The sequence below is a fragment of the Triticum aestivum genome, chromosome 3B, assembly GCF_018294505.1.
Source record: "Triticum aestivum cultivar Chinese Spring chromosome 3B, IWGSC CS RefSeq v2.1, whole genome shotgun sequence".
NCBI classification, from domain to species: Eukaryota; Viridiplantae; Streptophyta; class Magnoliopsida; order Poales; family Poaceae; genus Triticum; species Triticum aestivum.
In genome coordinates, this window is record NC_057801.1 from 63,587,954 (window position 1) to 63,600,510 (window position 12,557).

The 12,557-nt window shown below is 51.4% G+C and overlaps 2 protein-coding genes across 3 annotated transcripts; one reads left to right on the top strand and one right to left on the bottom strand.

Annotated features, from left to right (window-relative positions):
* The first annotated feature begins 4,047 nt into the window (after positions 1 to 4,047).
* Positions 4,048 to 8,686, top strand: LOC123064783 (putative disease resistance RPP13-like protein 3). 2 transcript variants are annotated; one of them, XM_044488181.1, is made up of 4 exons: positions 4,048 to 4,288; positions 4,400 to 4,516; positions 5,033 to 8,186; positions 8,361 to 8,686. In XM_044488181.1, the coding sequence occupies exon 3, from the start codon at positions 5,110 to 5,112 to the stop codon at positions 8,164 to 8,166; it is 3,057 nt and encodes a 1,018-aa protein (XP_044344116.1). In that variant the 5' UTR covers positions 4,048 to 4,288; positions 4,400 to 4,516; positions 5,033 to 5,109; the 3' UTR covers positions 8,167 to 8,186; positions 8,361 to 8,686. The 2 variants fall into 2 exon arrangements, with proteins under 2 accessions (XP_044344116.1, XP_044344117.1); XM_044488182.1 differs by lacking the exon at positions 8,361 to 8,686 and having other exon boundaries at positions 5,033 to 6,828; positions 6,905 to 7,200.
* Positions 8,687 to 9,505: 819 nt separating this feature from the next.
* Positions 9,506 to 12,161, bottom strand: LOC123067314 (adenylyl-sulfate kinase 3). The gene is made up of 7 exons (XM_044490163.1): positions 11,939 to 12,161; positions 10,589 to 10,789; positions 10,348 to 10,501; positions 10,140 to 10,254; positions 9,963 to 10,047; positions 9,848 to 9,894; positions 9,506 to 9,703 (listed from the first exon to the last, which is right to left on the bottom strand). Exons 1-7 carry the CDS (start codon positions 12,159 to 12,161, stop codon positions 9,605 to 9,607), a joined length of 924 nt encoding a protein of 307 aa, XP_044346098.1. The 3' UTR covers positions 9,506 to 9,604.
* Between the last annotated feature and the right edge of the window lie 396 nt (positions 12,162 to 12,557).

Below are 12,557 nucleotides of genomic sequence, written 5' to 3' on the forward strand. Positions count from 1 at the left end.
TGCTGCCCACCTCAAAGGTGGCATTCTTCACACCTAAAAGGATGCCGCTCGAGTGGCCCGCGTTCCCACTAGAAGGGAGCCAGTGCCACGCAAAGAGGTGAGAGCTCAGCCGGTCAAGCTCAGGGAGCGCAAAATCGCGACGCATGGTCTCTTGCACAGCCACGATGTCGATGTGCTCATCTCGCATGTACTCCACTAACTGGCGGCGGCGGCCATCATGGCCGAAGCTGCGGATGTTCCAGAAGAGGGCCCGCATCAAGGAGCCATTGGGGGGCTGCTTGACCCCAGAACACAGGAAGCGCTAAGCGCATGAAGAGCCACCGTGCGGGAGCGGGTGCATCCCCGAATCTCCGGCATGGCCATCGAGGGAGGGGGGCCGTCGGCTGCGGCCGAGGCGGGGAGGAAGATCCCCCAGACGGAGAGGAGGCAGGGGGAACGAGGAGGGCCGCCCGGGCCTCCGCCAGTTTCCCATCGAGAACCTCCCGGGCTCTGATGGCCGCGACCTGGGCGAGAGGGGGGCCCACTTCCCCTCGGAAAATGATCGCGGAGTCGGAGGCCACTTTGGCAAGATGACCCAGCGGAACAGACTCCAGCGCAGAGAAAGAAGAAGACGAAGTAAAGGGGGGAAAGGAGGGCGTACCTGGCTCCAGGTTATGGGCGGCAGCGCGGAGCTCCGCCCGCTCGGGGATGGGTAGCGCCGGGCTGCCCTCGGGGTGGGCAGCGTCCAGCCGAGCACTCCGGCGGGAGGCCACCACCGGGGAGGAGGCCGACCGACCGCGACGGGAGTAGGCGGCAGACCGGGGAGGAGGAGGCTGGGCCGCCAGAGGCGTGATGATCCGGGCTGCCCCCACCCCAGGAGACGACGGAGGGGAGGTCAGCAGCCCCGGCCCAGCACAGCCGAGGGAGATCTGGGCCGGGGGAGATGGTGCGGCCAGAGGAGAAGGAGGCGCACCGGGGGCCGGGGAGCAGGCCACCGAGGGGACCCGTGGAGACGACGGGGCCGGGGGAGCGTCAGGCTGCGGGGAGGAGACGGCGACGGGGGGAGGCGAAGCCGGAGTGGGGGGACAGCCACAGGAGGCGTCCCCCCACCCGCGGGAGCCGCCGACGAGTCGGAGAGCAGGCCTCCGATCAGGCCGACTGGGGCCATCACAGGAGGCGGGGATGAGGCAGGGGAGCGCGGGGAGGAGGCCGGGCAGACCACCAGGCCCACACTGGAGATGTCGCTCCCCTCAGATGGCGACACGTCAAGGATCGGCGGGCCATCCACCGGGGGGCGAGAGGCGGCCTGGCGGCCCTTGCCCCCCGTAGCCGGAGGGTGGGCGAGGGGGAGGGGGAGCGGGAGTCCTTGGATGCCCCCTCCTCATCTGAGCGGTGAGAGCGAGAGCGGTGGCGGCCGTGGTAGTCTCCGCCGGCCCCCGGGTTGTCACCAGGGGGGCCGACGTCGAGGGAGCGGGGACGCCCAACGTGGTTGGGAGGCTCGGGGGCGATCCTGAGGTCGAAGCCCTGGTCGTTGAAGAAGACCCGGACCGAAGTGCGCAGCTTGGAGGAGTCGAGGCACTTGACCTTGAACCGCACCTCCTCCTCCTTGCGCAATGAGAGCTCGTCGACCACCACCACCTTGCCCAAGAGGCGAGACATCTGGCGGATGACGAGCTCGGACCGTGCAATATCGGGGAGACTGGAGATGAGGATCCAGGCGGTGTCGAGGACAGCCACGGCCTGAGCGTCGAGTACTGGCTCAGAGATCTCGACAACCAGCTGGTTGAGCGCGAGAGTGATCCGGCCACTACGCGTCACGTAGCCGTAGCTGACGGAGTCGGGGAAGACGACGGAGAAGATGTGACCGGCGGTGGGGGTGACCACCCAGTCCCACTGGTGGCGGTAGAGGTGGTTGAGCTCAGCCTCGATCATCTCAGGGGACGCCACCCCATCAACGACCGTGACAATCGCCTGAAGGGATGGCGACGGAGGAGGGGCGTCCGGGACCTCGAGGTGGAAGAAGCCCAACCCCTCGATCCCATGCCCATACATCATGAGCTCCGAAACCACCGGTCTATCCGGGCACAGAATGGCGGGGTGGCCGGGATCCTTGCAGAGGTAGCAGCACTGAGGGTTGACGCACGCAACCTGAGAGTGCCCTCTCACCCCACAGTTGAAGCATGGGGGCGAGGGAGACCGGAGACGGGGCCCGGAGCGGTGGAGACTCCCGGACCCGCTGGGGGTGGCACGGCCGGAGTGAGGCGGACACCCCGGCGCTTCTTCTTCTTGGCGGGCCCAGGACGGCCACGGGAGGGGCCACCTCCAAAGGCCGGAGCCGGGGCCGCAGCCCCCGTGGAAGCCACGTGCGGGGGGGCGTAACGGCGTGTGTCCGGGGTGGGGAGGATACCGTCCCGCGGGCGAGGAGAGCCGGCACGGGCCGGACGGGCGGGGGATGGGGAACGATCCCGACGACGGGACGGCGAAGGGGAGCACCGGCGGGCGCGCCAGTCCCCCGACGACGCCCGCGGCGACCGGGACCGTGCCCGGTCATCACGGCGGGAGGGGGAGCGGCGGCTGTCCCGAAGCTCCCGGAGCTCGCGCCGGAGCTCCTCCTCCCGCCGGAGGGAGTCGGGGGAGGGGCGGGTCGAGTCGCGGGAAGGGTCACCCGCCTTCCGCTTTGCCCGGGGAGCCGGGTCCTGCCAGTCCCGCTGCATGGCCGACCGCGGCACGCTGGGAGCCGGGAGGGACGGGGCGAGGGGAGCGGGCGGGGACGGGCTAGCCGGACGGTCGGACGAGAGAGGGGGAGCGGCAAGGGGCGCCGGAGGAGCGAGGCAAGGGGAGGGTGAGGGCAGGGGGGCGGGACGGGGGAGGGAAGAGGAGGCGGCGGCGCACAAGGACGGGGCCAAAGGGAGGCCACAGGGGGGGCCAAATCGAGCCGACGCCCCCCTCGCTGGGCCTAGGGCACGGGGAAGGCGCACCCGGATTGGGCCGGCCTGCGAGGGGGGGGGCGATCCGCGGTGGGCCGCGCAGGGGCCACCGGAGTGATGGGCCGGGGCCCGGCAGCCCAGCAGGCCCCGTCGGGTTGCCAGAGTCGCGGGGGAGAGCGAGGGGGGAGGAGGAAACCCTACCGGGAGCGGCCAGTGGCGCCGCCGCCGGCGCCGGAGCGGCAAGGCCAGCGGTAGGGGGCCGGGCGGCCCGGGCCGTCTGCACGTGGAGCCCGGAGGAGCAGAAGTGTGCAATGAACGGCCGGTACGGCGCCGGCCGAGGCAACGGGACCGGGAGGAGGGGAGGGAGGGAGAGGGACATCAGGGGGAGGAGGAGCCGGCGGCCGGGCCCCCACCGCCGGCCGACGCCAGGAGGAGCGGGCGGGGCCCCGATCAGCGTGCCCGGCCACGCCCCAGGCCTGCACGCGGCGGCGGCGGAGGGCCCTACCGGCCAAGGCCACACCTTGGAGGGGCGGCACCCGAGCCGGGCTCCGGGGCGCTGAGGGGGCCGGCGCCGGCGCCCGCCTACCGGAAGCAAAGCCCCTCACGTGGGGGGCTGAGCTAGCCAGCCGGCGGGGCAAGGCGGACCGGCGGGAGGAGTGGGGGGTGGAGGGAGCCGGGGGAGAAGGGGAAGGGGGAAACGGCGCGTCGTCTGCGCAGTCCGCCCACCGGAAGGGAGCCACCGGGGCGACCGGCGCGGGGGGCGGCGGCTGGGCCGCGGCCGGAGAGGCTGGCAGGGAGGGGGCGGTGAGGGACGCCGGCGGCGCAGCGGCGGAGACGGCGGAGGAGCCCGCGGAGGCGCGAGCGGAGTCGCCCGAATCGCCCATCTCATCAACCACCGAAGTTATTTCCCATACCCGGTCTTCCAGTACATATATGCTGCTACTGGCTCAGGTAAGGCATCAGGCTCACTCATCAAGAAAGAAAAGGTGAGCCACCTTGAGTGCTTTTGCTTTTGCCTTTTGCTGCAATGGTGGGTGGGAAGGAAAGAATAATTAGTGGGTTCCATGTCCAAGTAAACAAATTAAGATTAAGATAAGCATCATTAGCCATCTTCACCTCTTTCTCTTCCAGCCAGCACCAAAGCCTGCCTTATGCGACTAATTCTTGCTTCAGACCAAAGTAATTCCCCGCTGAGTTCGCCTCCTCCAGTGTGCTTTTCACCAATTTCCTGAAGATATTGTTCGCTTTGTTCTTCCTCTTCTCCACACGCAGAGGAAAAGTTTCTCTTGATCCGCTCATGTTCATCGTTCCTTCCCCGTTGGTCCACTGGTCACCATTGGTTGAAGTGATCCTGCGGACTTACTGGCCCGTGCCGTGTTGAGGTATATATTTGATCTCTGTGTTCTGAACTTCTTGATCTGTAACACGGTGGGAGGTACTCCTTGTGTTCACTAGTTGGCCCATAATCTTGTACCATTATCTATATACTACAGGTGTAGCAGCAGCATGGTTTTCTGGTGGTAATTGACTTCTATGAGATCGACTGATCATCATAGCAAACTGCTTCAAGATTTATTATGATCACTATTGATTGAAGAGTGGTTTGTAAGGTAAAGACTTGCAATTGACTTCACTTTCATTACTCCAATCGAATAAACTAGTTATCAAGATTTCCAGGCTAGCACTGGAGCTATATATTCATCAAAGAAGATGATTAATCTAGGTGTTGTAACAGATAGAATATACTCCATCCTGTCCTTTTTACTCCGCATATACTTGATGCAACATTTTCTTTGGTTCGGATTGATATGTAGACTGCAGACTGCTATGCAGCTGCCATTGGATGGTGCCCTTATCTGGGCAAGACAAACCAATAAATATATTTTGCATGGAAAACTGAAACACATGTAAATTTGCAAGCACAAAGATTAAACTAAAAGACTCAGTGGCAGCTCTGGAACTTAGTCCTCGATACATGGCAGATGGCACTACTCAAGGTGCTGAATCTGTATGTATGTTGCATACATAGCTTTATGCAAAACAAAAATATATTCTAATATAAATAGTAACTAAGTAGCTTCTAGTGTATAGAGCCTTGTCTAATTTTTGAAAGCATTCATTTTCAGCTTCCAATTTCTGCCATTCTCAGAACAAGTCACTGTGGTGGTTTTGGTGGATCTCCCTTGGCGAGTTTGTCTGATCAATGGCAGCCATACTTGAATCTTTGCTTGGATCATGTGCCAGTAAGTTGCAAAATATCATTACAGATGAGGCCATACTAATCCTTGGGGTGGAAGACGATCTCAGAGAAGTCCTGCGACGAGTAGAACTAATACAATGTTGCATATATGATGCTGAGAAAAGGAGGACAAAAGAGCTAGCAGTAAACAATTGGCTCGGCCAACTGAGAGATATTATATATGATGTTGATGAAATCCTGGACGTGGCTAGGTGTAAAGGAAGCAAGCTACTGCCTGATGATCCTTCATCATCATCAAGCAAATCGGCTGCATGTAAAGGCCTCTCAGTTTCCTCTTGCTTTTGTAACATTGGATCACGTCGTGATGTTGCTGTTCGGATTAGAAGCCTCAACAAAAAGATTGAGAACATTGCAAATGACAAGATATTCTTCACATTCAACAATAGTACACAGCCTCCTGGAAATGGTCCAACATCCAGACTGATAAGAAGTTCCAACCTTGTTGAGCCCAACCTTGTGGGAAAGGAGATCATACATTCCAGCAGGAAGTTGGTGGACTTGGTGCTTGCACACAAGGAATACAAGTCTTATAAGCTCGGTATTGTTGGAACGGGTGGAGTTGGAAAGACAACACTAGCTCAGAAAATATACAATGACCAAAAAATAAAAGGAAGCTTCAATCTACAAGCATGGATTTGTGTTTCACGAGACTACAATGAAGTAACTCTTCTGAAAGAGGTTCTCCGGAATATTGGTGTGCATCATGAGCAAGGTGAAACCATAGCAGAGCTCCAAAGGAAGCTTGCAGAAACAATTGAAGGGAAGAGTTTCTTTCTGGTTCTAGATGATGTCTGGCATTCCAATGTATGGATGTATCTATTAAGGCCTGTATTACATGAAACAACATCCAGAGTAATATTGGTAACCACACGAGATGATCAAATTACAAGGAGAATAGGTGTAGAGCATACCCATCGAGTTGATCTCATGTCAATAGAGGTGGGATGGGAGCTACTTTGGAAGAGCATGAACATTGAGGAAGAGAAAGAAGTGCAGAATTTAAGAAACATAGGGATTGAGATTGTTCGTAAATGTGGTCACCTCCCTCTTGCAATAAAGGTTACCGCTAGTGCTTTGGCAAGCAGAGATCTAACAGAGAATGATTGGAAACGGTTTTTGGGGAAATATGCTGGCTCCCGGAGCATCCTCTCTGATGAAATAGAAGGAGCTCTGTATCTAAGCTATGATGAGTTGTCGCATCGTCTGAAACAGTGTTTCCTTTATTGTGCTTTGTATGGTGAAGATTCTATCATTCGGCGTGATCAAGTTACCTGGTTATGGATTGCTGAAGGCTTCATCGAGGAGCAGCAAGGCCAACTACTAGAAGACATAGCAGAAGAGTACTACTACGAGCTAATCCATCGAAATCTCCTCCAGCCATGTAATGAATTGTTTGGCCAGGTTGAATGCAGAATGCATGACCTCTTGAGACAACTTGCTCTAAATATATCAAAAGAAGAATGCTTTATTGGGGATGTTGAAACATTAAGGGGTAGAAATATGTTGACACTGCGACGTATTACTGCTGTCACCAAGAAGGATAAACTAGTGCTACCTAGGATGGATAAGTTTGAAGTTACGGTGAGGACTTTCCGAACTGTGAATGGTCCACGGAGAATTGATGATACATTTTTCAAGAGATTTCTGCTTCTTCGTGTTTTGGTACTGAATTACTCACTTGTACAAAGCATTCCATACCATATAGGAAAACTGATACATCTACGCCTACTTAATCTAGATTATACTGGCATATCTTGTCTTCCGGAATCCATTGGCTTGCTACAAAACCTTCAAGTACTGAGCTTGACAGGGTGTGTTGATCTGCAGAGTCTTCCTTCAGCATTGACCCTGTTGTGCAATTTAAGATGTCTTTATCTTCTTGACACACACATATATCAGGTTCCAAGAGGGATAGGAAAACTGAAGTGCCTCACCGAATTACGAGGATTTTGTGTTGCTGATGAAAGTGAAAATGCTAATGTACAGGATGGATGGAAGTTGGAAGAGTTGTCTTCTATGTTGCAGATAAGGCGTCTTATTCTGGTTAAATTGGAAAGAGCGGCTCATGGTAGTACAAATACATTGTTGATGAACAAAGCACATCTAAAAGAACTAGTACTATCGTGGAGTCCATGTGGATTGGGATCATATTCAGAAGAAGTTGTTAGCAATTCTGAGAAGGTCTTTGAGCTGCTAATACCTCCATGCAACCTGGAAGCCCTATTTATTTCACGATTCTTTGGTCGGCGGTATCCCACTTGGTTTGAAACCACCTGTTTGTATTCAGTGATTCACTTGTCCTTAGTGCATTTACACTCATGTGTGGATCTTCCACCGATTGGGCAGCTACCCAACTTGAAATTTTTGAGAATTGACGGAGCAGATGCAGTTACCAAGGTCGGACCTGAATTTGTTGGCTGCGGGAAGGGTGCTCCCATATGCAATGAGTTTGTTGCTTTCCCTAAACTTGAATGGCTATTTCTCTTAAATATGTGCAACTGGGAGGAGTGGTCTTTTCTTGAGCAAGATGTTTCTGGTGTTGAACGGGGGGAGGATGGAGCTGCTGACATTTGTAAAGCATCCCAATCTACACGGTTGCAACTATTATCCCGTTTGGAGAGCTTGCACGTAGTAGGTTGCCCTAAGCTGAGGGCTTTCCCGCGACAACTTGGAGAGGATACCACAAGCTTGAAGGAGCTCAAGTTATTTGGACTAAACAACTTGAAGGCATTGGAGGACTTCCCACACCTCACTGAGCTCCTTCGTATTGAGAAATGCGATGGCCTGGAGAGGATCTCCAACCTCCCTCAAGTGACAGGCCTGCAATTACATGGCTGTCTGAACTTAAGCCATGTAAAGGGGTTGGACAGTTTGCAGCAGCTGGGGCTGGGCGAGGATATGCAACAAGAGATCTCTTCAAACTGGGTGCCTGGGCTTCAAGAGCAGCACCAGCGACTTCATGGTGAAGATCTGGATGCCTACACATGGTCTACCAGTTAGATGGCAACCACTGGCACAAGGTATGAACACCGCATATATACTTCTTTTTGAGTTGGAAGTTGGAACACTGCATATATACTGGTTAGACATTTTGTTTTGTGTCTTTGATTCTCTGAACCATAATTCGTATTGTTATAGATATACTTGTCAATTGTTATAGATATACTTATTATTTTGGTCTGTTTTGATGGCAGCGTAGGACTGATGGTGTGGCTCGCTTCGACGGGCAAAGCACCCGATGTACTAAGTTGAGGAAGCCTGCCAATGTCGAAGATGGGCAAGTGTCATGATGATGGATGTGTAACGAGCTGGTGAAGAAAGAAATTATAGTGTCTTCCTTTGGCAATGTTCCCTGGGAATACTGTATCGAATTCCGTTGTGTTTATTTTCTGAATTTGGGCCAGAGGGCTTTGCTGTACTGAACCTCCTGCCTGTGTGATATTGTTTCACTTATTTATTCCTGAACTGTCGGCTGGAAGGCTTTGCTGTACTGAACAACGATTTCATTCTTTTAATTTCATTATAACTGATGGTTTCATTCTTTCAGTGGAAGTGATGGAGTTTTATTTGTCTTTCTGAACTTGGGCCTGAGGCTTTGCCTGCGTGACCTGTATGGCCAAACCCTGTGTTGTCTTGTATCCCCAAACTACATTGTCAGAGAGATTTTTCTACTGGAAATCATGACCAAATATAAGAGCGTTTTTGACATTACGCTCTTATATTATGGGACGGAGGGGGTACGTAGGTATTTATAAATATATTGGTGATTGCAGGAAGTGGTGGATGATGAGGATGCCAAAGTGACACAGATGCAGACTGAACACGGCGATGATGTGCACAATGCGGTGAAGGTCGTTGTTGCTGAGCTCTGGGAGGTAGCCTGCGTCGGAGCTCTGGAACTTGGCGATTGGCGAAGGGGACTACGGAAGAGGTGCTCAACTGCATATTCAAGCAACTATCTGTGGGTGAAGCGTTAAAGTATGAAGGCCGATCTCTGTTCCCTGCAACGGAGCTGAAAGAAGATCCAAGGAGACTGCAGAAACTGCTACCACGCCATCTTGCCACAGCAATTAAAATAGTGCAATGCAATGCTCTTCAGTAGGGTGCTATCTTTTCTGAACTTGATTAGTGCAATGTGATTCATGATTGAGGAGGTGTGAAACGTGTTTGCCCCTCTTGGTACAAAGCACCCCAGTTTGCACTGTGTTTACCACCACATCCTCCTGCCCTAACTCCTCTGGCACCGGGCGCCGCCACATGAGTTATTCTTGTTGCGTCAGAACACTTCAATATATTATAATAATGTACAGATTCGATCTTTATGTCAATATGTTCCCATACTATCATCACTCTTTCTAGACATAAACACTAGTACCTCACATTTCACATCCCTCGGCGATCCAATTTCAGAATGTTTTTTTGTCCATAGCATACGTCTCTAATCCTGTAAGAACTCATTTGCTTCGAGGTATGACACAACTTGATCAGCCATCGATTTAGGCGTGGCGCAGTCACCAGCTTTGCACTGTATCACTATCTGCAAGGAGCAGTTAAAGGGCTCACTCAGTGAAATGGATACCCATCATTATTGAACTAGGAACCTCCTACAGAGTAGCTGGTAATAATACAACTATGTTGCTTTTGATAACATTTGGGTGTCCAAATATTTGCGCGTGCTAACCTCGCAGTCAGAAGGTGGTTCATAAGGATCATCAATTCCAGTAAACCCTGCGGATGATTTTACAAAGTAAGATTTGCAAAACATAATAAAGATGGTGGTCAGTTGGTTCTTTTACCTTTGATTTTTCCTGCGCGGGCAAGCTTGTACAAACCTTTTGGATCCCTAGCTTCACAAACTTCAAGTGGGACATCCAAAAACACCTACAGAAAATACACTTTTCTATGCCGGTTACCTTGATAACAAGATTGACCAGATGGTTTGAAGGAATTCTATACAGTGTGTGAAAATATACCTCAATGAATGTAGAATTGTGCAGTAATTTACGGCAAGCGCTGCGTTCACTTCTGTAGGGTGATATCAAGCTGGCAATGCAGATCAGACCAGCATCTGCAAACAGCTTGCTACTTCTCCTGGAAAGTTGGACATGAACACATTTAGAAATGGTATAACTGCAAGGCAGAAAACGACCACAATACTGGGATTTTCTGAACGGACAAAACATACCTACTCTGCGTATATTTTCAGCACGGTCCTTTGCTTCGAAACAGAGGTCTCGGTTTAACCCATGCCTTAGATTGTCGCCGTCTAGAATGTAGGTCAGATGACCTCTGGAGTGCAGCTCGCGACTTAGCGCGCATGCTAGTGTGCTTTTCCCTGAAGTATATGTTGAGATCTTACAAATATAATAGAGGCTCCACAGTTTAGTGTATGACTATGATGGCTTGATCAGCTCGTAAATACCTGAACCACTTAACCCTGTTATCCACACAACACAACCCTTCTGATTTAGCAGTTTCTGCCTCTCAAACTGACCTATTGGACAATCATGCCAAAGAATGTTTGTCGATTTCCCAACAGTTGAGGACACAAGCTTGTCGATACCTGGTAATTCAGGCTTGTAAGGTGAGGATCTTGAAAGGATAAATCTTGTATTGTATAATGCTGCCAAAGATAATCACATTTGGCGTATAGTGTTGCAGGATTGTGATTTCTCATAACTGAAGATCTAAGGAAGGTGCTGATTCACGCACTCTGCTATGAGAAGAAGAGTGCTAAAGCTTGTAAAATAGGAGACATCGTAAAACTGAAAATGTTTGGTTGCATGGACATGTCATTGAGGTGAGCATCCCATTGCAGGGTCCCAGTTCCAGACAGTATCAGCAAACTATGATTTTGTCAGCACCAACCAGTCCACACAGAACCATGTGCTGTCTTAATAGTATATTAAGTTTTCCATTTTCTTCTTGAAGTTCTCTATGTTAGTAACCATCAAACTATGGTTTTGTCAGCATCAACCGTTTTAAAAAAAAACTTGAGACATGTTCGAAAAATGACAGGGGTTATTTGTCTTAGTTTTATACCAGCGAGCAGCATTTTTGAACTGCATTAAATATCCAAATAAACCCCTATCGTTTAAAAAAATTGGCTCCCTTTTTGCAAGCTCCACGGAGAAACTGTTACACTATGTATAGTCAAACAGAGGATTACTGACAAGCCAAACTCGGCTGCTATTCTGTCATATTCACCCAAATCGTTCTCATCCGTACATGGCTTTCGTCCAGGTTGTTGCTCATAATAAAATGAATTAAATCAGAGACCAAGTTGGTGGGGTTGGTTTTGAGGACTGGAAATCCACAAATATGTTAATGCACCATGTGTTGCACATGGTGAGAAATATATCTGAAAAATCAGCTAGGGACTCATAAAATGGATTGAATGATTTTCATTTTCCCTAAACAGAAAAGGATTGAATGATAATCTCTCTGTTTCTTTTTACTCTGCATGTAAGCTTTGTCTGCAGGTCAAATTTCACAAAGTTTGACCAAGATTGTTTAAATATCATTAGATGCGTCATGTAATTTGTGAAATTTGACCAAGATTATAGAAAAATGTCATTTATATACTCCTCTAGGCAATAGCCACTATATAGAAAAGATGGCATTTTGATTATACAACACAAAACAATACTACTAGAAGATTTCTCCCGGCGTTGTCAAAAGAAGATGTAGTATTAACAAATGGCAATATGTTTAAATGGTAATATTAACTGCAACGAGAAGGAAGAAGACTCGCAATCAATTACTAAGTCACCTGCCATGGCCGATCCATTGACGGGCTGCTTCCCGGCAGCCACAGCCACCACCGGCACGGCTTCTGACCTCGTCATCCTCTCCCCTGCGTCCGCCGCCACGAGCCTGCCACCGGCTCCTCCCCTCCTCGGACCTCCGGCGACGCCGACGGACCACAGCCTCGCCACTGGCGCGCCATGGCGGCCAGCGCCGGAGCACGGCCGAGGAACATCCTTCGCTAGCATGGTGCGTTCCGCTTGGTACTAGGTGAGGTGACAGATGCGTGCTATACACACATGCCTTGCGTTGTGGCAGAAATTTGACAAGAAAGGGTGCTGCGAGACGATTTGCAATTTTGTAGGACGATGGAACGGAAACGTCTATATATAGCAAATTCTTACGCCAGTGAGTAAATTGTACAACGAGATACGGTCATGTATACCTATCTTTTTTTTATTTATACCTACCACAAATTTGGTTTTTGTATTAATAAAATATTGATGGTCGTTTTGATTAAACTTGACCCGGATTATGACTGTCGTGGCCCGCTCGCCAAGGCTGGCATGGCATAAAAAGTTGGCTCTGTTAAGTTAGATGTTTATGACACGTGGGGCTTACTTATCCTTTTTTTACACAAAAGG